Below are 27595 nucleotides of genomic sequence, written 5' to 3'. Positions count from 1 at the left end.
AAAATTATATCAAATTTTAATAGCATTTATAATAAGTTTATGAATGGTGATAGTTTCTCAATCGGAGTTATTGAAAATAAAAATGCACAAATATTGATCAATCAATTTTTTAACTCCAAATGGTCCATTTTTTCCTTCTTCTTGAAAATTCAACAGGTACTTTGTTTACAGAAAATGAAAAAAAAAAAAGAATCATAACAAAAGGCAGAGAAATTTGAAGTTTTCAAAATGGTGAGTTGAAGAAGAAGATGAGTGTGTGGGTGTTTTTTTTAATGATTTAAAAGATTAATGTTTGATTAAATTAATTTTTTTTCTATTTAGTCGATGTATCCCAAGTGTCAACAAAGTAAGTATAAATATTTTTTTAAAAAATGCATTCACGCGCTCAACAACGGTGAGATACACTTATTTTGCCACATCAACATTTTGTGTTTAATAGGCACGTGTCTTAAACAATTTAGGTGTTCAATAGGTATAAGTCCTAGTTCAAGTGTCTGTGTGAATTATGTGGACAATTTTAAGGGGCCGCAAATGACTTAAGCCTATTTTGGTCAAATAATGATTTCATTTTATTAATTATTTTTAGATATTTAATTTTAAAAAATTGAATTGTATATTTATTGTGTACATATAAATAGACTATGTATATTCAGATGTTGAAAAGATTATTATAATCATCTAGATGTGCATTCAGATTCAAACGTCTTAATCTTGATGAAAACAAATGAGGCGTCAGACTAATTCTAAATTATTTATTAGATTTTAATAGGCTAATAGAAGTCTATCTTCTATTTTATTTGTAACAAAGATAGGACAAATATTTATTTGTTCAATCTTATATGTGCCTATGTATCTTTTGTGTACAATCAAAGTCGAAGAGAATAGATGTCATTATTAGCAGAAGTCAAGTAAAGCAACACATTCATGTATTGTACCTTAATCAAAAGGGAAAATTATATATGATGACAAACTATTAATTCAAATTAAATGCTATAATCACACTTTGATTTAATTGTGCCCCGTAACAAACTGTTTGTCAGTCGCCTCTCTTCCTCAAACACTCGCTCGCCACTCTCCCTCTGTTGCTCGCTCCCATTATCGCTCACCTCTCTTGCTTTATACTTGCGTTTCTATTTGTTCTATTTGTATAAAGCGAGAGAAAATTGTATATATGCAAATGCATATATCTTCGTCCTATACACTTATAATTATACAATACAAATATTCTCTTGTCCATTCTTTTTTGCCTTTCTCTCATTCTCGCTTTATACAAACATAGATTATACAAAATATTTATGTTTGTATAAAGTGAGAGAGAGAGAGACCGATATTTGATATACAAATGTTTTATTTCGATTCAATTATATACAAATTCAAATTTAATACATATATACAAACACATAAAATTGAATTGAGAAGCTGTCAACGATTTATATTTATAGTGAAATAGTCATAACATGTTTATTATGGAGCGCAATTATGCAAACTATAGTTACAGCATACAAATATGAAGTTTCTGTTTGCTATATGTGACAGTTATTTCAATAAAAATAACATAAAATTGGATAAAAATATACCCACACCCTATTTACACCAAGCTTATCGATTCATGACATATTCTTACACATAAATCCTTAGCAGTTACTCACAGTTAATTAATATGCATTCTCCCCTAATTAAACCACTTAAGTATTTCTCAAGAGTTGTACAAATAAGTTGAATTTTCATAAATGTAAAGTTATGAGAATTGTCCAAAAATGTTGTGTTTTCATGTCTACTAGCTATAACTATGTTGAATAATTTATAAATTTAAAGGGTATTAAAAATATCTCGATGATTTACAAATTACATTTAAGAATCATGTCAAAAAATCTCATCGATACCACTAAACTGAATGTTTAATGTATTTTCCATTACATTGATTGGCCTTAATTCTCCCAAAAACTAATCCACAATAATAGGAGAAATAATGAATAACCATAATATGTGGGTGACAATATTGATATAACAAAATGGTCATTAGTCGTTACATAATAATTATGAAATTATGGACCATGTTAATTTTGTCCTAAAAAAGTCCTAAACAACCTCTATATTGAACATTTGTTCTGTTCTTTTACCCAAAATTAAGGATCTTTTTCTTTCTACTCTTTCCTTTTCTTTCTTTTTTGCCAAAAGAAAAAACTTTCTATTTCATTTCTTTCAGAAAAACACCAAAATTGTATTGCTAGATACTCAAATGGTATGTTTTATGTACTTTTTTCCTTTCACTTTCATAAATCATATTATGTTTTAACATAGCTAGATCTTGAGTGTTTTTCTTTACTATATGGTACATAAGTTGTAATGTATTGGTGTATTCTATTACGTGATATGTCTAAGTATGATAATATTATTGAAAAATGAATAATATATCATCAAAAACTATCAAAGGGGAGTGAAAATGTAGTAGAATTCCTAAAAAGAGACAATGATTTCAAGGAGTTTATGTTCAAATATTCAATTGCCCTAACTTTAAGGGCCAAGCTATATGGTTCGAAGGAAATTCAGTTGAATCCTATTCATTGGTAAATTTTGACTATGCAAATAAGTTTAAAAACAACGTTTATCATATATTGTTAAATTCCCTTGATGGAGTCTTGAAGTAATGGTAAAACGATCTCCATGTGACTTATAGATCACGAATATTATATCCCTTTGGAATGTGGACCTTCCCTGAGTCCTACGTAAACGCGAGATGCTTCGTGCTCCTAGCTATCCTTTTTTTTGTTAAATCCCTTTTGACACGAGGGAATCTTTTAGTGTAGTAGCAAAGGTGGCTCAAAATTTGTTTTAAGTGGTAGGTTCAAATAGAAAATGTGATATTCTTACATTTTCTTGAATTCCCTTACGGAAATTTCTGGCACCACTTTCTAATGTTAGGTGACCTGTAGATCACAACATTACTTTTGGGTCATTGGATCCTACATAAACACGAGATGCTTCATGCTCCTAGATACCTATTTTTGGTTAAATCCTTTTTGACACAAGGGTATCTATTAGTGTAGTAGCAATGACAATTTGTTTTAGGTGGTAGATTCAAATAGAAAGTGTGACATTCTTACATTTCTTGAATTCCCTTATCAGAATTTCTAGCTCTGTCTAATGTCATGTGACCTATAGATCACAACATTACTTTTAGGTGTGGCCCTTCCTTGGGATCCTATATAAACATGAGATGCTTCATGCTCCTGGCTAAATTTTTTTTTTGAATAAATCCCTTTTGACACAAGGGGATCTTTTAGTTTAGTAGAAAAAGTGGCTCAAAGTTTGTTTTAGGTGGTAGGTTCAAATAGAAAGTGTGACATTCTTACATTTTCTTGAATTCCTTTATGAGAATTTCTTGATCCGTCACTGTCTAATATTGTGTGACCTATAGATCACAATATTACTTTTGAGTGTGGCCCTTCCCTGGATTCCTATATAAATCTGAGATGTTTCATGCTCCTGCATACCTTTTTCTTGGTTAAATCCCTTTTGACACAAGAGAATCTTTTAGTGTAGTAGAAAAGGTAGCTCAAATTTGTTTAGGTGGTAAGTTCAAATCAAAAGTGTGACATTCTTACATTCCTTTATGAGAATTTCTGGCTCCGCCACTGTCAGGAAATAACACAGTCCGTGACATGGTTTGTTTATTATCTATGTATGTCTTCTATCTTTCTTTGTTTTTTGTTGGATAGGCGAATTCGGCATCAGGAATAGCAGTGAGTGATGAATGCAAGCTGAGGTTCTTGGAGTTGAAAGCAAAGAGGAACCATAGGTACCTAGTTTTCAAGATTGATGAATCTGTTCAGCAAGTTGTGGTTGAGAAAGTTGGTGGACAGACGGAAACACATGATGATTTTGCTAATAGCATGCCTCCAAGTGAATGTCGTTATGCTGTTTTTGACTATGATTGGACTACTGATGAAAATGTCCAGAAAAGCAGGATCTTCTTTGTTGCTTGGTAAATCATTTTTATCACAACCTATTTAACTTCGCTGCTCGAATCCTTCAAAATTGTTGTTAGTTATACGTCACATCTTTCAAAAGTTTTTCATTTTTAAAAGATCTAACACGGGTGCACTGACATTTTTGAAGTATCTGAACAACATAACTACCAATTATCTATCATTTAATATGTTTTACTTCTTGAATTGTGAGTCTCTAAACCTTGTCAAAGAACATATAGTCTTGATATTTAGAACATATAGTCTTGATATTTAATAGAGTCAAATCTTGATGAGATATTATGTCTATATACCATTTTCTCCGTTTCAAAAAGAATGATTTTCTGTTTTTGATAGCTACGTTCCACGTGGCATGGTTAAGGCCACAAGAGTAAGGGGTAATTTGTAGATTTGACATAAATTTAATTTAGAATCACATGATAAAAATCTTCTTTATTTTCTTAAACTTCGTATCAAGTCAAACTAGACAAGTGTTTGTGAAACGGAGATAGTATTATTCAAATCTTGTCTCAAACTTTGTGGCTCACACTCTTCAAAAATGTTTGCATGTCCGATTCTTCAAAAGTAGTGTATTTTTGAAGAATCTGATACAAATGCAACATTGAAAGCGGATTCCTATGTTGCTCAGACTCTTCAAAAATATTTACATGTCCGTTTCTTCAAAAGCAATATATTTTTGAAGAATCTGACACAAATACGATATTGAAAATGAAGATTCTGCACAATTTAGGTCACACATTTAAGGCCGCCACATGTACAAAATTGTAATGCAATACTAAATATAGTCATGTCAACAACTCATCTTACCATATCACAACTTCATTTTGATATGTAACAAGACATGTCTTAAAAAGCTCACAATTTTTTTTATGTGTGATTTGACAATGTTGGATTGTGTGTGTGTGTGTATAGGTCACCAGAGACAGCAAGGGTGAGAAGTAAGATGTTGTATGCAAGTTCGAAAGACAGATTCAGGAGAGAATTAGATGGTGTCCAAGTTGAACTTCAAGCTACTGATCCAAGTGAGATGAGTTTGGATACCTTTGTTGGAAGAATCCATTAATCTCTCTCAATTTCACATACTTTTTGGGCCTCTATTCATTACTATATTAAGGGCAATTTCACATACTTTTTGGGCCTCTATTCATTACTATATTAAGGGCTTTTTTAACATGTTTAGTCGCTGGCCCAGAAATAATTAGACTCCCTCACCAATATACAAAAAATATATACATAAAACTAATGTATAAAATATGTATATTTTTTGTATATTATAGGTAATATGCAGAAAATATACATTTTACTGTCTATTATTTTGGTGGGCAACTATTAAAAAAAAATCTTATTTAATTTGCCTTTTGGACCTTTCTTTGTTACTACTAGTTTTTAAGGAATTGTGTTGTGATTTCTTTAACTAAAATTTTTTTCAGTTGTCTTTTGAAATTTTTGATTTGTAAACTATTATTAACATGGTCATGTGACATTGTGATGAAATCCTTTTATATTATTATATTATTTAGTTGAGTTTTATTCCTTCTTTCCTCGAACTTTTGATTTTTGACTCTCCATTTTTTCATTAAAAGATCATTTCACATCCTTAGCTTGTTGTACGGAAACAATAAAACCAATATATATATATATATATATACACACACGAACGAACTGAGCTTTATCTTCAACTAAATCTAAATTGATATCAAATATTTTTAGTTCCTTCCGTGTGATCTTAAGTTTGTTCCATTTATTTTTAGGGATTGTTTGATAGTGTATAAAAATAATATAAAATATAGTGTATTAGTAATGCCAATATTAATTATGTATTACATAATTTTTTTAGAAAAATACTTTTTCACAAAAATACACTCCCCAAGTATAGTGTAAAGGATGTAAAAAAAGTTTTTGAGGGTAATTATGTCTTTAATATTGTTAATGCATGTATTAGAATCCATTACATAACTAATGCATAGAAATCGATGGCATTAGTAATAAACTCTTCAATACACAATGAAGTGTATTACTAATACAAATATTAGATATACATAGATTAGAAAAATATATCAAATATAATATGAATAATACATTAAACGAATATAAATATTATTTTCTTTAATACACTCTACGAAATAACCCCTTAATATCATATAATATCGATTTTATGATTAGTCCATAAATATAATACCTTTCGCCTTCTTGGCCAGAGGTGGTTCTACAATTTCTAAAAAAAGGGTGTATCATTAAATATAAGGAAAAAATACTAATAGTGAATTTTTTTTTTCGGTCAAATACATTACTTGAACCTTCTTAAAGCATGAGTTTTTTCAAATAATATATTATAAAATGGTAAAAATTAAAGGCATAAAATATCTAATTTTATAAAAGCATCATAAATTCACATATATCATATTCACAAATTATTGTTTTCTTACTTTTACGGAAAGATCATTAATATTTCTTCATTTGGATTATAGCATATTTCATTATTATAATTTCTTTTTCTTTTGTTTAAATAATATGAGTAATTTTGTTCTTAATTCTCATATCTTTCTTTTTCGTTTTTTTTAGCAGCTTTAAAATATTTTTCATATTAGAAACAGTTTTTGATAGATAAAAAGTATAATTAGCATATATCAATCTTGTTATATTTTATTTATAAAATTATATTAAATATGTTATTACGAGTGTTTCTGTAATATACTTTATATAGTTGATAGATGATATCCATGTTTACATGAAGGTGGCATAATATACAAAAGCCACGTTTTCCACCCTCGAAAAAAAATTTAATTAATCCAAATATCAAAAAGCAGCCACAACTTTTTGTTGTTTTGCTGAGTTTAGATATTAAATAAATACTCCCTTGCTCAGGATATTTATGAATTTGGATAAATTAATAATATTTAAATTAGTTATAATTTTACCCAAAAAAAAAAAAGTTAAAAATTGACAAATTGTATACATATATTTTACTATGATACATGCATGATATATTATTTTTATAAATAATTTTAAATATTTTATATGTATTTTTTATCAAAATTTAATATAATTTACTGATGAAAGCAAAAATGAGCAAGGTGAGAATATCTATCTTATTGCATCATGTATATGAATGTTTATGACGATTCTTTATGTGATTAAAGATATTATTATCTCTTCCTTTTAGATCAAATAATGAATTTCGAAGCATTATGCATAGTAAACAATAATTGAAAGTTATGTAATGTTAGTCAATTTAACTATTTTTGTTTTAAATGAATTTATTTTTATCTATAGTTAATAATCGTATAATCGAATCAACCAAAAGAAAATTAATAACAATCAAATCAATATATATATATATATACATTATATTTGATTTTATTTAATTTTAATAATTTTAAAACCAATTAAATTGGTTATACTTCGATTTAACCAACAATCAAATTAAACTACCGTATATGAACGCACCTAGTTCGAAAAGGTATATTGACTTTAACAGTAAAATCAAATATTAAAAAATTAAAAATTATATATTTAAAAATTAAATAATAAAATATTATAAATTATAGATTTAAAATAAAATGAAATATTTTTTTTTTTAAAAAAAAGGTCTTTTTTAAAAAAATATTTTCATAATCAAAATGATACCCTATAAATAGATGGTGATGAAATAATAAGCGGTGGGAATTTTGGAACTATCCTTAAAAAAAAAAATTGTTAAAATATTATCAATTTGCTAATAAATATTACTTATATACTATTTATTTATTTATTTAATAAAAACATTAAACATGGTTGTTAGAAATTGAGTAATAGAGAGTTTGATGAAAAAGTAAATAGGAAGAAATGGAAGCAGAAGTGGCAACGCAAATAAAGCAAGAACCACCACTTGCATCCATAACTACTCCAAACGACGTCGTTACTCCCACACCACCACCACCACCTCATCATACTACTACTACTACTCTACCTCATCAACCTCTCACACCTCAAGGTATAATAATTAACGCATAATATATAAATGTGTTTAATTTAGATTTATTTATTTTGATTTTATGTGTATATACTACAAAGCTGAATAACTAGATACGTGAGTTTTATGAGACATAATACACGTAAGAAATTACTTAGGATAAATATACTTCGGTAGGATATGTATATCTACTTAGTTAACTTTATGTATATTTAAGTGTTTATTTCTCTGAACCAAAAGTTAAAAGGTATGAATGTGAGACGATACCAAATTAATTTGTTTGGAACTGAGCCATAGTAATTGTTTGTATGAGTACTAATTTGAGGGTGTACACCGAATCCATTCAATTTCTTTGAAATGATAGAAGTACTAATTTGTTTGGAACTGAGCCGTAGTAATTGTTTGTATGAGTACTAATTTGAGGGTGTACACAGAATCCATTCAATTTCTTTGAAATGATAGAAGTACTAATTTGTTTGGAACTGAGCCGTAATAGTTGTTTGTACTGAGTACTAATTTCTTGGCTCATCGTTTTCTCTAATTACTGCATAGTTTTCCTCAGAATCCAAAATGAACTTTGCCCTAATTCATTGCCTGATAAATAACTTCACAGCTAGTAAACTCAACCTCTCTGTATAGTTGTCGTTTTTTTCTGAAAAGCAACGCGATTTTTGAATTACTAAGTAAGTCACCACATTATTGCATATATGATATATCTCGAGGAGACTATCCGCTCTCTGGATGCTCGTTGTGATTCTCTGATATCGTGATGTATGATGTTATTGTTTTCCTGATTTTAACAGATACCGATGTTTCATCAAAGAAAAGTTCAAAAGGATCTCTTGACAGAGGTACGTTTTACGTACAACGCGTATAATGATAGTAATCTCAGACGTGTTTTAACATAAGCTTTTTATTCAGATATTGCTCTTTCACAGCTTGAAAATGAGAAAAGATCCTCTTTCATCAAGGCATGGGAAGAAAGTAAAAAAAGCAAAGTGAACAACAAGTAGGATTTTCAAAACTTTCAATATATGTGTAGCATAAATAATCAACGCGTAATCGTTTTTTTAATTATTGAGTAGGGCACAAAAGAAGCTCTCTGCAGTTGCAACATGGGAGAAAACTCATACAGCAAAGCTTGAAGCTAAACTGAAACAACTTGAGGTAACTATACTTAGAGTCCGACTATACTATACGTGCATCAAAATACTTTTTGAACATTTTCTGTGTTTGATAGGATCAACTAGAGCATAAGAAAGTAGAATACGCGGAGAAGATAAAAAATGAAGTAGCGTTGATTCGTAAGGAGGGAGATGAGAAGAGAGCCGAGGTTGAAGCGAGACGAGGGGAAGAATTACTGAAAGCAGAGGAGAGAGCAGCAACGTATCGCGCTACGGGGCAAACCCCTAAGAAGAAGCTTCTTGGATGCTGTAGTTGTTAATCATGGTATGAAGATTATGAAAAAGTAACTTTGATTATAGTAAATTTCATGTTGCTGTTTTTTTTTAATGTGTGTTCTATTCTATAATGAGTGTGCAATTTGGTTCTCCATGTTTTCTACTCTGCATATCAAAACTACTCATGTTGAATGAAGTGTCAAATCTCAATTTTATCTTGCATTTCTATAAGATGTTACTTTCACAGCGATCTCAGTGGCAGAGCAACACCGGTCGACACTCCTTCGACGGAAAATTATATTGTATAGCTAGAATTTTTTTATGTATATCTATATTAGATACTGACACTTCTTGGCTTCTGTACGATTTTATTTCTTTATATTTTGACACCCCCTAAAATCAAATTCGTGAACTCATGGTCACATGGCAGTAACTTTACTCAATAGTTCAAGGCACCGCTTTCTAATGCAACTTCAACTAAAGAAGAGAAATTTGGTTTTCTAAGGATTAGCTATCCAAAATAAGTCCTCACAATATGGAGAGACTTTTACAAACAATCAATCAGGCCAAGAGACGTAAATTTCAAAACATTGCAATATAGAGAGCACTAATTTAGTGCATTATATAAGTTTTAATAATGGTTTAAGCTTAATGATGCTTATGGTTAATAGACTTATAACTTTTAATAGTGCACCAAATAAATGTGTATATGGACAGAATTTTAGGAAAACTTTTGGCCAAATTCATTAATTGGAAACTTTTAAAAATTTTAGAAATTACCCCGAGTTTTAATATATATTTATTAGAAACACTCGTCATCTATAATTTTAGGTTAAATTTTGTTCCTAATTCGTTATAAAAATTTTATGAAATGATACACATATTTATATTGTTTTTACAAGTAATAATAGTAGTTTTTTTTTTTGTCGAAATCAATTTTATTTTTCTTTTATTTTCTTTCTGTTTTCACAATCTTAACTGTTGTGCTCACTGTCACGACTTTCACATAACATTTTCATTAAATGTAAACAAACTTATGAATATTTCTGTAGTTTTAAAACTTATGGGTACAAATTATATTTCTTTGAAAAAATGAATATTTTTCCATATTCTGTGACCGAATGCATTACACAAAAAGACTCGACAAAAGTATTTGAAACTGTACGATTGTACATTAGCTTAGATTAAGTTTAAACATGTTACAATATTTAATCAATTTTGTAACATTTTCTGATTTTTTTGATAATCGTCAATTAAAGGGAGACATTTTCTCAATTTTTGTTATAGCTATTGCAGCCGCTGAAGCAGCCATTGGCCTGGCGGGATACATATTGCCCAAATGGAACCTAAAAGATGGGATGGGTGATCCATTTTTTAAGCATTTTCTACGGGATCCCGAAACCACCAGCCACCCCGACCTAATTCATGATAGGCCCACCAACTTCCTGGCAAAATGCCTATCGATATTATCTTTCGTTAATTATTTAACTTGATAATTATTATTTTAGTCGGTTCAAACATCATAATAATGAACTTGTCAAATAAATCTGTCAATCTATAATTTCAAATGTGTGAGTCTATAATTATCTTTAGGGTAGAATATTATAAATACATCTAAACAATCTCTATAATTATCTTTAAGGTAGAATATTATAAATACCTAAACAATCTTCTGTGTTTTGAGTCTTGAACATAAACTACTGAAATTGTGCATTTCATATGTAAAATGTCACTAGTTAGTTTGAAAAACATATCTCAATAATTTATGCAATAGAATCCCGTTTACTTAATAAAATCTTACCACATGAACGAAGCATTATGACTTGATAAAATTAAATTATTATATATATATATATATATCTAACACACACACACACTGTTTTCTAAAAAACAAACTTAAATTTTTATTTTGAGGGCGGAGGGGGGAGTGATAGGAAGTTAGTGGGTCAGGTGCATAAAAAAAATAAAAAATTGAAGTCAGCAAAATATTTTTCAAAATAGGCCTTAGATTTAAGGAAAGTCATTTGAGAAAAATGAGTTGTGATTTGGAAAACGTTTTATCCAACCAAACAAAAAAAAAATTGGAAAACATTTTCCGGCCAAACAGAACCCTACAACTTAAATAGAGACAAGGCAGAGAAAGATTCAATTATTCAAATCCAGAATAGATAAAATTAAAACCATACTCTTCACATTCATGCAGACACAACCTGCTTCATCATTCCAAACACCAACATAACAGGAAAAAAGCTATAAGAGCTGAAAGGAGTACAATGCTTCTGGTACACATACTGAGACACTGGTTGAAACGTCTGATATTAATCTCTATGAGTGCACAAAAATGACTACTCCGTCACTTAACATCTTTAGGTATCACTTCTCCATGACCAATTCTCCCACATCACCATATGCCGCAGATGAATACCATAGAGCAAAACCTTGTACATCTTATCCAACAGACATAAACCGAAAAGGAAACAGCGACAAATGCCAAATACTACATTAACCAGGGGACTCACCAACGGTCAGTCTCTGACTGGACCTATCCATTGTCAGTATGTACTGCTAAAGTCTTTTAGGATTAACTTAAAACTCGTCACTAGAACTAAAGATGAACTCAGTTATCTCGGCAACCATGAAACAGCCAAGTCATCCATTATCTCAGCATCACAGGCATCGCACAACTTCAACATGAGATTTCTGCAAGGAAAAAAATGGCTCAAATAAATATTCCACGTGTTTGCCCTACCCTTATTCTGGGTGAAAGAAAAGTGCTGGCAGCACAATAAAATTGTTTTTTTCATGACACAGCAATAAACATATTATTGCACATTGGATGATGCCTTTATTTCAGGCTTTTCCAATTTATGGGCATTTGAGAAGAAAATGTGAGGTGTCGTTAGGTTGGGACTTGGGGATTGCAATGTGGCGGGTAAAATTTTAATACGCCCCACCCTGCCCTGATTAACATTTTTTTCTATTCCTAACCCGCCCCGCTTATTTTCTGTCAATTTTTTTTCTTTTCTTTATTATGTTATTTGCTAGAACAGTACACAAATTTAACTTTTTATTATATTTTCTTAACTGTGAAGATCTAGTTCAATTATTTTCTTAGTTCTTGTTTTGTTAAAACACACAATTTTGTTAACACAGTACATAAATTCTATTTTCTTTACCAATCATTTCAATTAAATTTTATGAACTAAAACCCATTACATAATTTGGGTACTTCTTTGAAAACTATAAAGAAAGAGCGAAGATGGTACTAGACTAACAGTTAAAGCTGGGAGATTAAGAAAAAATGACAAAAAATTCAACCCGCCACCCGCTCCGCACCGCTTAATTTCTTAAAAAAATTATTCCAACCCGCCACCCGCTCCGCACCGCTTAATTTCTTAAAAAAATTATTCCAACCCGCCCCCCACATAGACTTAGACCTACCCCGCCCTGCAACTGCCTCGCCCCATTGCCATCCCTATTGGGATTAGTGGAAAGAATAATACCAAATAAAATTCAATAATGTCAAAAATATTTGGTTTTTACCTATCCCCTCCAAATAAAACATAGCATTGTTTCATACAATATTCGGTTCCAATGTTCTTTTCCGCATACTAATACCAACATAAGTTAAGCGGGAATTTATGTTAGTTTATGCAGAAGTGAACGGGTTCGGAGCAAAGTGAGGAAATGTGGTGGCTGGGAAATGAGAAAGGGATCTAACAAAGTTGAAGATTGTAATGTGTTGATGAAAGGAGCTCCCAATATGATAAGAGGTATGGCCATAGAAGAATATCTTAAAAGTCAAGAGTCATATACAAAGTGGCTTGTTTTGTTTGGTTGATGGTGAAATAAGTATATTTAACACAAGAAAATCTAATAAAGAGTGTTCCACATGCCATCATTGTGGCAAGGAACCTGAAACTATTTGTCACTACTCCTACACTGTAATGTGACTGTACAAATTCAGAATATCTACGTATGAAAGAGATTTCATGGTTAATGCCAAATCACTCTCCGGATTTACAGAAGTTGGAACAGCGGAGAAGGTTAGCCTAGGCAAAAAAGCAGATGGAAAATGATACCTACCTGTATTTGGTGGACTGTCGAGACAGAGAAATCTGAGATGCTTTGAAGAGATCAGTAGCTCAATCTAGAAAAGTAAAGGTGAAATCACTTTTGTTGTTCTATTTATATGTAAAGAAGAATTTTCTTCAGACACTGAATCTATTTTGGAGATTTTGGAGTCTTTGTAAGATTGCGTAAGATTTTGGAGTCTTTGTAAGATTGCGTAGTATATTTTAGCCTTTTTAGAAGTTTTTGATCTCCTCTTGTATAAATGGTTTACTGCATCTATTGGTGCTATAGTCTGTTGCCACCTCAAAAAAGAAGGCATTTGCCAGCTTAATCCTGATTGTCTTGTCCTAGTAAAACACCATATCAAGAATATCGAAGAGCATGTTTAACACAAAATATCTTTCTAAATCAGATGGATTGAGTGTGTGTGTGTGTCAGAAATCTCCTTACTTCTTTGGGAAGCTACAACTGATACCTAGAGCATGTTCTTTTCACTTTTTGGAGTGGCATGGATCATGATGCAAAGGAAGCATATGAGTGTTGGTGTTCATGAAGAGTTGAAAAATGAGAGTTGGAAAATCCATCATGAATATCTAGACAGATGATGCCGGCTTGTATTTTTTGGTGTATCTGGAATTAAGAGGAATAAAAGATGTTCTGATGGTATCACAACTCCTATGTCCTTAAAGCCAAGAGCCTAATGAACCTATTTACTTGCAAAATCATGCACTTGAATCTAGTTTTGAACTTATAGAAGAATTGGGTTAAGAAGAGGAATGAACATGGACTTTGAGAAGAAAGAATTGAAGCGCTCTAATCAGAAGAAACTAATATGGAAGCTATATGAGTTTTAATCAGACCAATATATAATATATAGGTGGGGTAATAAAATTTATTCATAGGTTACATCTGAACCATTCACACACTGCCATGTAAGCCACTATATTTGAGTGTAGAGAGGTCTGTTAGTTTTTAGCGTCATGTTTAAGCCCAAAGAGAACAATGGGTGGGTGATTGGGGACTGATACTCAAAAAACAAAAAATGTTTGACATTCTTGAAACAAATCCCTTAGGTCAGGGATAGGTTTGGCCCTTCACCATTTATATTATTAAGAATTCTCTCAAATCTTGTCCTGAAAAATAGCAAATATTGTGATCGTTCAGTTGGAACAACTTATTAACACATTTTGTGGATTATTTTTTCTTTTTAAATTTATGTTGTTGAAAATAAATTGGTAGTAAAACAAAGAAAAGGCAGTGTAAAAAAGAGAGATTGTAGAGCAAGGACCCATAAATATTACAGGTCAATAAACTTTGCACCATTTGAAATAATATATTCTTATTCTTATGATGCTCCAAACCCAAATCAAAAATCAAAAATCAAAATAAAAAAAATTAATATGGAAATTCCATACGACATACTCCAGCGGAATCCAACTATGTGGGGTTTATGGAGGGAAGAGTGTATGCAGACCTTACCACTATTTTCTAAATTATTTATTCAAAGATTATATGATAAAAGTCAAACAGAGTATTTGTAGGGAGACATTATCAACAGTCAAAACAAAATATTAAATAATATAGGAAATCAGAAGCAGCTACATAATGATACACATTAGCTAAACTAACATGTGTCTTTAAGGGGGGGGGGGGGGGGGGGATAATCTTGGATATCAAATTGGATTACATACATAGTAAATAATTGTGCCACTCCACTCGACTATCAATCCCCTTGAAATCCCAACACCTCTCTAGCTACCTCCATAATGCAATTCACTGGCCTATCCTGCATACTGCTTGCATCCCTACTAATCCCCCCCAAGCCCTCATGGCCAACAACTTCTCTCCAATCTCCTGAGCTTTGATAAGAGTCAAGCTACCCCATTTGATCCTCGGAAGGTCATACAAAACCCTCTTTAGTTCTCTTCCACTTTCTCTTAATCTCTCAAATCCATTATCAAGAGTTTATGTTGAGTCGTAACATACAAACACTTTTAATACCTTGCATATAAATAACAAAGGGTCGCAAAAGTTACAGATTACAAAAGTCACAATTTTCAAGAGTATGAATATGTGGCTTTTGCAATATGAAATTGAATATGCTCATCTTATGAAAATAAATAAACATGACTTAATAAGCCTATTGACTATTTTGTCCATTTCTTATCAAAAACTTGTTCTGGTTATTTTCTCCATTATGTTTAATTTTAAATAATTATTCCTTCAAAAATTAGCACTAACTTGTTAGTTCATAATCCCAACCATAAAAACCACACTGAAAAAACGTATTTACAAAATACTAAAGCAAAGAGAAGTGTCCTTTCAATAAAAGGTTTGAAAGTTTTTTTCTAGCAGACAAATTGTTTTATACAAAAAATTGTCACCAATAAAGGAGACAACTATTCAGAAAGACGTAATATAATACTCGTCCGATCCCAATTTATGTGAAGGTGTTTGACGGGGCACGGAGTTTAAAAAGGAAAGGAAGACTTTTGAAATATTACTAACTATAAAAAGGTGATGTTCTCTTTGGGACCAACTAAAAAGGAAAGAATGTTACATAAATTGGATCGGAACAAGTACAATTTTTGGTTTCCATTTAATTATTAAAATACAAAATAAATATTAGTAAAGAATTTTGGTCTTCAACTTCTAGGGTTCCTCACTTCTATAAATAGTATAAATACAAATAAAGATAAACAAATGATGTGAAAATTACAGCTAAATCATAAGCTAAAATGAACTCTAGAACAGCCTTACATTCATCATCTCTAGATATCATAACCATTTCCTCATATACTTGGCCAAAACGATCGCCATCTATACCCTCAAATTCCATTTAGATCTCCCCCAATAAAGATTTGCTGGTATCCTGGAATCCCTTGAACAGTGTGTTCATATGCCTCCCAAAATTTAGTTCTAGCTTCTGCGTCTAATCCCTTTTGGGGAGCATAGGAACTAATGGCATTGATCATAAACATATCCCCATATACTCGGGCAAAACAATCGCTATCTTTACCTACAAGTGCATTTAGATCTCCCCAATAAAGATTTGCTGGTATCCTGAAATCCCTTGAACGGTGTGTTCATATCCCTCCCAAAATTTAGTTTTCGCTTCTGCATCTAATCCCTTTTAGGGAGCATAGGAACTAATGGCATTGATTGTCTCCCTCCCCAAGAAAGACTAACACAATAATCATATCTCCAACTCGCTTTACTTCTACAACTTTATCCTGAAGGCTCAAGTATTAGTTCACAATACCTCTATTTCTTAATTTTATCTTATCTAACAATACCATAATTTATCACTCGTGTTACCAATCTCCTTGAGCCTTTTTGCCCTTTCCATTTAGTTTCCACAAAGCATGCAATATCAACTCTTCTCCTATATCTATCCTTTAATTAATTCGAGTTTCCTGTCAAAGAGACTATGTTCCAATTAATGGCCTAAATTTGACCCTCTTGAACAAACCTTTTTACCAAATTTGTCCATGATGCAGGAACCCTTTCTTATTTTGCACCACATCCAGGCACAGATATGGCAGAGCTAGCTTTGTTACCCATAACCATCAGATGTGGAAACCTTTCCATATTTTACACCACAAGGGGCTAATGTGGCAGGATTACAACTTTTTACCCACATTGTCCATAATGTCGGAACCCTTGCTCATACTCCCTCGCACCCACGAGGTGGGGTGATGAAATAAATAATAAACCCCAAGGCAAGATGCAAGTAAAAATAAAGTGGAAAATAATCAGTAATTGACACATTGAGAAGATATCAACTTATAGGACTGCACTTAAATCTGCATACAAAAAAATAAGATTCTCAGGTAGCTCATCTCAGAACTCTAACAACTGCATACCTGTACAAAAGACTCACCATTGGTGCACCATAACCGAGCAGCTAACTGATCAAAGGCAATATATAGCCTGATCTATGTGCGGAGGAATTTGCTTGATCTCTGTTCCTAGTTCTTGTTCAATTCTGTACCTGTTAGATAAGATCCCATATTATTACCAAGTACATAAACTAAATGAACTTCTATGGCAAAAGAGAGATATTATATGCATACAGGTTGAAGCGATCCTCATAAGTAATCAGGTTCACAGCTAAACCAAGATGCCCAAATCTCCCTGATCGCCCAACCTGCAAAAATATATGTAATAAGAAAATAGCACATATAGATATAGAGAGATGATTCACTGGGCAAAGATTTGTAATGTATACCCTGTGTAAATATGTCTCTGAGTTCTTCGGGAAATCAAAATTTATAACAACATTGACTGCTTGAATATCTATCCCTCTAGTAAACAGATCTGCACCCAACATAAAAGAATAAAAGGTTGCACAATCGACCAAGAAAATGAACTAAACATCACATAATATAATTACAAGAAGTTCACTTAGTTATCTATATGGGAAAAAGATGACCCAGTGTTATCAAAGGCTAAAAGCGCAGAAAAGCTCTAAGGTCCGGGGGGGCTTTGAGCTCAAAGCGCAAATAAAGTGTGTGCTTCAATGAAAAAAGGCGTAAAGGTAGAAAAGAACATCAAATATATATTTTAGTCCAAGTCTAACACTTATAAACATAAATGACAAATATATGACCAAAGAAATTGAAAAAAAATTATGATAAAGTGAAATGTCAATTAACTAGTTTCACTTCTTCATAAGAGGCTCATTGGCAAGGAAACGTTTGTCTAAGAACCTTGATGACAATATGAAGCGCACATAAATGAAGGCGAAGCGCTTAACACGTTTTGAGCTTCGCTTCAGGGCTTAAGCGTGCTTAAAGCGCGCCTTTGATAACCCTGAGATGACCCAAAGGAAATCGAGTGTGAATAATTTGTTACCGAGCCAGAATCATCATCTAAGAACAGGCAGAAGGACTAGATCATCATACAATAGTCAAATCAGAATATTTCACCAAACAGGTCAGGGTAGATTGCAGAAATTCCACATGTACATAGACAACAATATTACAGTGAATTGAAAAACACCAAGCATGATGAAGATACGAACGCAACTGCGAAGCTAAAAATGGAAGTTCCTCGCACAAACATTCTCAGTTAACTTCCCTGGAACCCACACATGTAACCCATTATACAGAGGCACCCACACATTATACAACGACCATAATTAACAATGAGCAAATTCCAACTTAGATGACAATCTGCCCCTCAAAAACCAGCAATAACAACAGAAAGGAATAGCAAGTATGAGTACTAGTAGTTTCAAGCAGATGACACGTATCATACCAGTACAAACAAGGTTCCTGCAGGCACCATTACGGAAGTCATGAAATACTCTGTTCCTATGATCTTGAAGCATCTTTGCATGGATGTAGAAGCATGAATAGCCTAATTCTGTGATCTTCTTGGCAAGCAGTTCCACACGGTTTACAGAGTTGCAAAAGATAATTGATTGGTTGATTTGAAGCTGTCAAAAGAGTTTTTTGAATTTATGAATTGCAGCAAACTTCAAAACATTCAAGCTTACTTGAGTTAGGTACTAACCTTTGAGAATAAAGTGTTAAGGCAATGAAGCTTCTGCCTTTCCTCTACGAAGGCATAAAATTGAGTTATACCCTTGAGAGTAAGTTCATCCATAAGGTTGATAACATATGGCTTCTGCAAGTATCTTTCTTTAAAGTCCTTGACTGTGACAGGGAATGTAGCTGAGAACATTAAAACTTGACGATTTGCTGGCAAGAAACGAATCAGCTGCACGATGGAAGGTTGAAACTCCGGAGAAAGAAGCTTATCAGCCTGAAGGACATAAGTATGCACACAGATAGAATTAGTAGTCACGTAAAGTGTTTTCACTCGAAACATAAAGATTACATTTTCTTTTGAACAGGTGATATATAGAAAGATACCATATGGGGAACAGTCCTTAGGTGTGTTCATTTTGAAAAGGTAATAACTTGTACATTTGAAGCATATATCATAGCCGTATGAGTTCTTTAATTTTTGGATAAAGACATATTGAACCAGCTTATGCTACATTCTCCCACATTAATTAGGAAGAAAACTTTGTATGCCAGAGATCTTATGTTGAAAAGTCTTTCTCTAAAATATTAGTAGCCGCGCATGATGAAAAGTACACAAACAATCATTTTATAAGCACGTCATTATTTTAGTCTTCTCTGTATTCTCTCAAGAAAACACAGTGCATACAGATCCGATTAAATAAATGGGTGAGATGGCTTACCTCATCCATGACAAGCATGGAACAATCTTTCAAAACACATATTCCCTTTCTCGCAAGGTCGAGTATTCTTCCAGGGGTTCCAACTAGTAAATGTACCGGTTGATAGAGTCGCATTATATCATCCTTCAAGCTGGTCCCCCCAGTGGTAACCATGACTTCAATTTTTAAGTGCTTCCCAAGTTCTTTGCAAACTTGAGATGTTTGAAGAGCCAATTCTCGCGTAGGAACAAGGATAACAACTGCATTAAGAGACAACAGACAACAGTAAAACACAAGCTAAAACTGAGTGAACCAAATCTCATTTCTATGGAAAACAATAAAGTGGATTTCTTTCGGTATACACACCAGTATAAATAACAACTTTCATGAGCCAATTCAATGTGCAACCAACTGCAATTTCAAATTGCCATCTAAATTTTATCTAAAACTCTAAAGTCATGCCAAGCCAATTTGTGAACTTCAGCTTCATCGTCAAACAAACCAGCCTGAAGTCAATAAATGCTGACCTCAACAGCGACTCGAGCTTAACTAGGTTTAACTCAAACTCTTCATAACGTAGAAGTATTTTTCAAGATTAATTCAGATGTTGGCATTTATGTAATTATGTCAAAAACAATCGTATAAAAAGAGAACTTCTGCATGTTTATTGTTACAAGCTCTGCAAGTTCCTTTACAAAGTCATTTATTGTGCCACAATGTACTAAATTTATTTTTTAGACGATGCACACAAGGTTTACACACAGCTATATAGCAATTTCAATATAAAGAAAAGAAATTAGGGGCCAAAAAGAGCTGATTGCTGGCTGAATTCATAGTAAGCAATATGACATGTACTAGAACAAATAAAGGCTTCAAAATATGACTATGAATTGCTTGTCAGAACCTTGAATGGCATTGACGTCCTGGTCAATTTTTTCCAATGCCGGAATGCAGAAGGCAGCAGTTTTCCCTGTTCCATTTTTGGCCCTCGCCAAAATATCACTCCCAGTAAGAGCAATTGGGATACTCTCTTCCTGGATTGGAGATGGTCTTTCAAAACCCTTTTCATAAATTCCCATAAGCAATTCACGCTTAAGAAAATAGTCTTCAAATTCATTTCCCTTGGTCGCTGTCACATCCTACCAGGAAAATAGACAGTATCCAAGTTAAGTCCAAAGGAGGCAAGGAAGCAAAGGTACAAATGCAGCACATGCATGCAGAACAATGAAAAATGTTTTCCTACAAATATTTTTACTATCATCATCATAGAATGAAACCAAAATTGACAAACAAACCAACCTAATGAACATGAGATTTAAAGCAAGACGTGCAGACCTAGGTTAGGTAGTACTGATTCACATTAACATAATGACCACTTGACTGTGTTAAAAAATAATCAACCTTGTCATAACAACCACCATTGTGTAGACATGGTTTGGTTGCTGCAGTACAGAGAAATTAATCTATTTATAAAATTTAACATAGCATATTACAGTGTTAGTTAGCATTATACTTCTTTAATAGAACTTGAATAAGCTATATTTATGTGGGATTGAATGTGAAATAAGAATACGAGCACTAATAATGCATGGATTAGAATAACAAAAATATCCTAGTCACTTCAAATTTGTATCTTTCCTTTACTAATAAATTAATACTCTCATTGTTAATCTTTAAACTACTAATTCATGTATAACTTGTGTCTTGGAATCAAACGGCCCCTTAGAGTTAAAAGAACATAGAAAGTTGATATTGCAGAATCTTAATCCCCAAAATATTAACTGCTACATATTACATGATATGAAGAATCCTTGCATAAGACCTCAATAAAGAGCAAAAATTGCATGACATTCGAAAAAGCAAATTTCTGACTTCCCACAACTCTACAGAAGCAACTTGTTATTGCTATTCCACTTAAAAGTTCCCATTTCCACTCTTAATCAATGTCCCGCCTCTTCGCACAGGGCACTAACAGTTTTTCGGGAACACTATTACAATGTGGAAAGATGGAGATAGTTTAGTTCAAAGACACCACGCAGAAAAAATAAGACGGCAGAAAGGAAGGAAAAAACTCATAAGTAAATTATTGAAGTGTGACTATCTCATTTAAAACTAATTTTTAGATTAGATCGTCACATAACTCATGGTATTAGAGCAGGGAGAGGTCTTAGGTTCAAGTCTCACCACCCCCATCACCACAAGGAAATTTCACATGCTTGACGCAGAGAGAAAAAAAAGAACCAAACCTGAACGTGAGTGGTAGTGTGGAACACATAATTAAGTAAAGAAAAGGTATTAGAAGTTTGAAGTTTGAAGTTTAGAGATGTGGGAAGTCAGAATTAATATATGAAAAGGATAACTAAAAAAGACTCCTAAAATGTATGATAAGGGGAATTAATCACAAATAGTCAAATATCATACAAAGAAAGAATTCCAGTAAGCTTAACATTGATTGTCCAACTAAATAGAATCAAAATTGATGACTTTTTGGGAGGTCTCAAATTAATTATGCAAACTCCACCCGGATACTTTCAAGTTTTATCTCTAACCAAAAATTCAAAACCTTTTTGTTCTCTCAGAAAAGAACTGATATATATTTTTTTTTGGAGAAGAAGAAATCTTAATATATTTTACTTTATATACTAGAACAACATCATTGATTGATGCTTTATATATTCTTTTTCTTCATCAAAAGAATGTGTTAGTTACTACTAAAAACTAAGTTGCTTGGACTCGGGTGATGGTGCCTGTCGCGGACGCAAATCCAAGGGTTGAATTCGGTAAAATCTAAAATTTAAGATCTGGGGGCACAGATCCAGGTATGGATACAGGTGTTGGAATTCGGCTAAACAATCCAAAATTATAAAATAAAAATATAGCGATATTCTAAATGTTGAAAGACCACCAACTTCTTCTTTCACGCTCTCTAGTTCTCCCCCTCAAAAAAGAAAAAGGAAGTCATTCAAGGTCATCCACCAATTCCCCTTACAGATTGCTCCTACTACCTACCAAAAGTCGGATCACAACCACTTGAATTCTTAGTTTCTCTGAGTTTGGCTTGAAAAAATAAATATTGACCAACAAGAAAAGCTAAAAAAGTAGACAAAGGGACTATAAATTTAGGTATGCCATATCTCATGTCTTAAATCTATCTTATCTTCAATCAAAATCTCAATTTCCCCAAAATTTGTCCATGGACTCGGGTCAAAGTATCCAATGTGGGCTGACCGAATCCCACACGGACCCCGGACCGGTCTCGTGTTGGCGCGGGTGCAGCGGCAAAAATGAACAGATTTTCCCTAAGCTTAAGCCATTTTAATGACAAACTATATAATATTTTGGAGAGCAATTATGACTTGAGGTCGCCCCTTTTCTTATATGCATCCTCTTGCAAGTATATCATGTTAAGATTTCAGATTCATTTGATTATATATGTTTTTTTTAATGATATATGCATTGATTTTGAATAACTAGCAGTGGAATGATACTAATAACTAATGGCAGTTAGCAATATATAATGTTGACTAATTATGGTAATTATCAATAGTGATTAGTGGATGTAATAATGATTGGCGGTGACGAATGCAAATGATGGCTAGTGGTGATATCAAATGATTTTGGTGATTGATGGTGGTGGTGGTTGTGGTGGTTGTGGGTGATGGGTAAAAGTAGATGGAGCAGCGGTGAATTGTCATCTTTGTACAAAATCTTAAATAGACATCTTAATATTATTAAGACTTTGTTATAGATCTTAATTATGCAGATTCATTTTGTGATTGTAAAATAAGAAAAACAATGCACTTAATGATTATGATTCAAACCTTGAAAACAAATAGACTTAATGATTGAGATTTGAATGATTACAACTAAGATATTTATTAAGTGCAATCAAATGAGGGTTAATCCAACATCAGTTATTTTCTACTTCTTTGTATATTGATTAAGATTATGCTTCTTCTCTTTTCTTTTTGGTTCTATAGTTAGTTGGATTTTCGAGGCAATTCTTCTTAACTTGGGTTGAACACATGTTGTGGAGCAACTCTAAAGTTATCAAGACACAATACAACTTTCGCCGAAAGAAAATTTGAAAATTTTACAATACACTATTTAATTATCAAGATCCAATGATTTCAATTAATATCCTTAGTTACAAAAACATTCTTAAATGAACACATTATATTTAAGTCAAAATATCTAATAAATTTTTTTTAAAAAAATATAATCCACTATTGAATTATCAAAGATCCAATGATTTGAATTACTATCCTTTTTTTAAAAAAAAGTGTTTTGAATACTATCCTTACGAAAAAAATTCTTACATGAACACATTATATTTAAGTCAAAATATCAAATAAATATTTTTAAAAATATATCATGTAATTTCTTATTTCTTTGTATAACTTCTATTTTACGACTCCAAAAGAGTAATACAATATTAATGTAGTAACTTTTTAAGATTTTGTTTATGAGATTGGGTAAAAGTACAATGCACATAGTTATATCTATTTTTGATATACAATATTTTTTTAAAACCATTCAAGAAAATATAATATTAATTTTCATGTTAATTGCTACTTTTTAAGAATCTTGTTCTTCTTGCGTATGTAACCTTATTGGTTGACACAAGTCACATGTGCATAGCATGTGCACTAAACTAGTTTACAAAAAAAGGTAAAGTACATTCAGTTTGAGTAATAAAAGAGAAAAAATAAAAAAAACATGATGTCTAAGAAAAACAATAAAGACTTTCGCCTTGACATGCCATCGTCAAGAGAATAAATCAAGACAAATTCAACTAATTGCATAAAGAGTTGACAAAGGCAAGTTTTACCTCTGTCCTGTATCTAGTATCCGCTGGTGGTATCTTCAACCTCGCCTTCCAGTCTTGTGAACTAAAGAAGAGGAAAATGAGATGATTTAGCTTTCTCAATTACGTTTTAAATATTTTCAACAACATAATTTATAAGATAAACAAGACTTATGAAAGACATATAACCCCAAGTGACCTTCCAAACACTACAAACCTAAGTATTATATAGTTAAACTTTGAGGGAAGATCTTTCTTAAGATATTCTAGTTGAAGCTAATAATCAGAACTATACAGCGTACGGAAGCTAAGTTCCCTCAAAAATGACGTCCCTTGGTGTAAGGCTACCCCTTTGCCCCTTAAGGCTCAGCATTAATAACTTGTATCATATGAGTGGACCGCACAAGACTCCCCCCCCCCAATCACCCTTGTTTTTTGCAGGCATCATATCAAGATTCATGACCATCTCTCTATATTTTTGTAATATAGTGACCATACGTTCTTCGATTGTCCCAGAATTCACAAGATACATAGTCATATTGGCCTTAAAATTAGGGAGTTAAGGAGGATCTGAACATTGAAATCACTTGTATTACCATGCTTTAATTTGTTGCATTTAAATAAAATTTTATGAAACAACATTCACGAAAAAGCAGTTCCAACACCATTTGAATAGCTAAAGCATTTTGTCCATGAAAACTAAAACTGACTTTTATATATTTCTAGTCTTATACCGCCCTGTCTCATCACATTTGCATCCAAAAGTGTCAACTAATGAAGTAGTCTTTAAGGCAAGAAATGTATTAACACTTAAGAACTTGCTAACTTGAGTGAAGCCATCAAACATTAACTCAATCAACATTGATCTTGGTAAATGTATGTACTTATGGACCAAGCTTATCTTAACCTAGAAATAGAATGCTCTTACGTTCATCGTAAACCCATTTACTAAGCTCAAGCCCAAAAACAAGGTTTTATGCATCACACATAAATACTATGGGCGTGTTTGGATTGGGGTTTTTTTGAGTAGCTTAAAGCTAAAAGTCATAAACTGGGAATACCCAACTTTTGGCTTTTTGCTTAGTTTTATACTTTTACAGCAGCACTTTTTGCCTTGCCGAAACAGCTCCAAATATAAAAAAAAAAAGAGCTTAAAATTCAAACGCTACTTAAAATAAGTCAATCAAAACACTCAATACGTCAGTATCCATGTCCACTATTATATATAGATCACCTTGACTTCTCCAAACACATGTTTTGGCTTTACTTGTTCTCACTTATCTAACTATATAAACACAGAAATATCTCCAAGCATGCAGTTATGAATTTCCAACAATGCAGCCTTATAAATGACTCAAACTAATCTAAAAAAAAATAATTAAGCACGACTAATTTTAATGACGACAGCCACTAAATCATTAGTTCAACTAACTTCCCGCTATTATCAACAATTTAAAAATTCAAATTCATATACTGTTTTGGTATGAACAACTTCTCTTAACTTAATTTGGTAGAAAGATATCAATCTTACACAAACTAATCTACCTACACTTGATGATAACATCCACGTGTTTCAAAGAGAAGTCAAATTCAACCTAAATTTAAACTACTCCTAACAGATATCATCCATATGTGGTAAGCGGGAGCAGGTATGCTTCCTAACTTTACACATAAAAAAGGACAGCTTGGTGAACCAAAGCTCCAGCATGGCTATGCGCAGGTCCGGAGAAGGGCTGAACCACAAGGATCTATGGTACATAGCCTTAACCTACATTCCTGGAAGAGGCTGTTTCACGGCTTGAACTGTACCAGTTGCTCCACATCTTTTTACTAACTCCACACCCTTCACATAAGTATAATGGGTAAGAGCTGTAGTACTCTGCACTGACAGGCTTAAACATCTCGAATGAATCCGAACTATAGCAAAAAAAAAAACTACCTTTGATCAACTGCTTCAGATTGTACCGTCTTTTCAACCTCATCAACCGTAGAATCAGATGCCAACTGGTTCCTTCTGAGCCATTGCTGTGCCTGTTGGTTCTGAAACTGCTGCTGCTGGTTCACCGGACCTCTCTGCACATACTGCTGTGGATTTCTCGGTTGAAAATTAGGGTTAGCGTTAGGGTACATGTTTCCGCCCCCGCGTCCGCCGCCTCCGCCGCCGCTTCCCATTCCCGGCGGTGGATATCTTCCTCTGGGATTCATAACCAATAAATAAACCGGATCTCAAAACAAAAACCCTAAAGAATAATACTAATTGGAGCAACAAAAACCGTCCACAAAAGTATTATCTGAAGCTTAAAATTCGATCTAACAAAAAAATGTACAAACAAAAAAGTTCTACCAAATTTGAAGAAATTGTATAGAATTTTTGGTAGAAATTTTAGAGAATTTTGAAGATGTTGTGAAGAAAATGTGAGAAATGATTGCAGAAACGGTGGGCCTTAGGGCGCAAAACAAATTTGTTTAAATTGCAGAGAGGTCACTTTAACTTATACCATTTTATGGAACGGGCTGAATATTTGGGTGTTTCGTGTAGGATCTATACTTTTTATATTGCAAAATAATCCTTCCTATTAAAAGTAAAAACAAATCGACCCATCTATGTCGGAAATTTCAGAGACACACTTATATTATATTTAGATCCTATTATCCCGGAACTTATTTTATAAGTAATTTTTTACCCTTTGGGCCTACATGGACTAGCTTATTGGAAAAAATCAATCAGCGTTAGACACACAAGATAGTGCTACGTAAGTCGAAAAGCGGTAGAAAATTATTAATAAGATAAGTTTAAGAGGATAATAAAACTGTGCTATAATATAAGTGTATCTCTGAAATTTTAGGCATATATTAAGAGAATACTTGAGCAATATCCCTATAAAATAATATAATCTTTTTATTATTAGTTTTTGCTAAGGTGGGGAAGGTTGTAGTAGAGAGAACATATAGTGGCTAATTTTTATTTAAAATAAAAGATTATGGTTGAACTACTACTAAATTATTACCAGTGTTTGATAACTAGTTGAGCATATTAAGTACACTTTAATTACATAAAATATAATTATAATGGCAACTTATAATAAATCAAATAAAAATGATATATATCAATAACAATACCCCACCTATTATAATTGCACTGCTTAACATTTTTAGGAATGGACTGATTGCATGAAA

The 27595-nt window shown here is 32.4% G+C and overlaps 3 protein-coding genes across 4 annotated transcripts; 2 read left to right on the top strand and 1 right to left on the bottom strand.

The window, feature by feature from the left end:
• The first annotated feature begins 2109 nt into the window (after positions 1–2109).
• On the top strand, positions 2110–5130 carry LOC101251338 (actin-depolymerizing factor 10-like). The gene is made up of 3 exons (XM_019215883.3): positions 2110–2242; positions 3720–3985; positions 4902–5130. The coding sequence occupies exons 1-3, from the start codon at positions 2240–2242 to the stop codon at positions 5050–5052; spliced, it is 420 nt and encodes a 139-aa protein (XP_019071428.1). The 5' UTR covers positions 2110–2239; the 3' UTR covers positions 5053–5130.
• Positions 5131–7745: 2615 nt separating this feature from the next.
• On the top strand, positions 7746–9566 carry LOC101260087 (remorin-like). The gene is made up of 5 exons (XM_004248585.5): positions 7746–7962; positions 8745–8792; positions 8863–8950; positions 9027–9108; positions 9182–9566. Exons 1-5 carry the CDS (start codon positions 7815–7817, stop codon positions 9383–9385), a joined length of 570 nt encoding a protein of 189 aa, XP_004248633.1. The 5' UTR covers positions 7746–7814; the 3' UTR covers positions 9386–9566.
• A 1924-nt stretch (positions 9567–11490) lies between these two features.
• On the bottom strand, positions 11491–26936 carry LOC101251630 (DEAD-box ATP-dependent RNA helicase 8-like). 2 transcript variants are annotated; one of them, XM_004248532.5, is made up of 10 exons: positions 26358–26936; positions 24443–24503; positions 20516–20750; positions 19633–19871; positions 18936–19187; positions 18678–18858; positions 17647–17735; positions 17492–17565; positions 17282–17409; positions 11491–12041 (listed from the first exon to the last, which is right to left on the bottom strand). In XM_004248532.5, exons 1-9 carry the CDS (start codon positions 26621–26623, stop codon positions 17331–17333), a joined length of 1476 nt encoding a protein of 491 aa, XP_004248580.1. In that variant the 5' UTR covers positions 26624–26936; the 3' UTR covers positions 11491–12041; positions 17282–17330. The 2 variants fall into 2 exon arrangements, with proteins under 2 accessions (XP_004248580.1, XP_010327321.1); XM_010329019.4 differs by having other exon boundaries at positions 17299–17409.
• Positions 26937–27595: the final 659 nt, after the last annotated feature.

The sequence above is a fragment of the Solanum lycopersicum genome, chromosome 10 (genome assembly GCF_036512215.1).
Source record: "Solanum lycopersicum chromosome 10, SLM_r2.1".
Taxonomy (NCBI): Eukaryota; Viridiplantae; Streptophyta; class Magnoliopsida; order Solanales; family Solanaceae; genus Solanum; species Solanum lycopersicum.
This window is presented reverse-complemented; position numbering and strand designations above follow the sequence as displayed.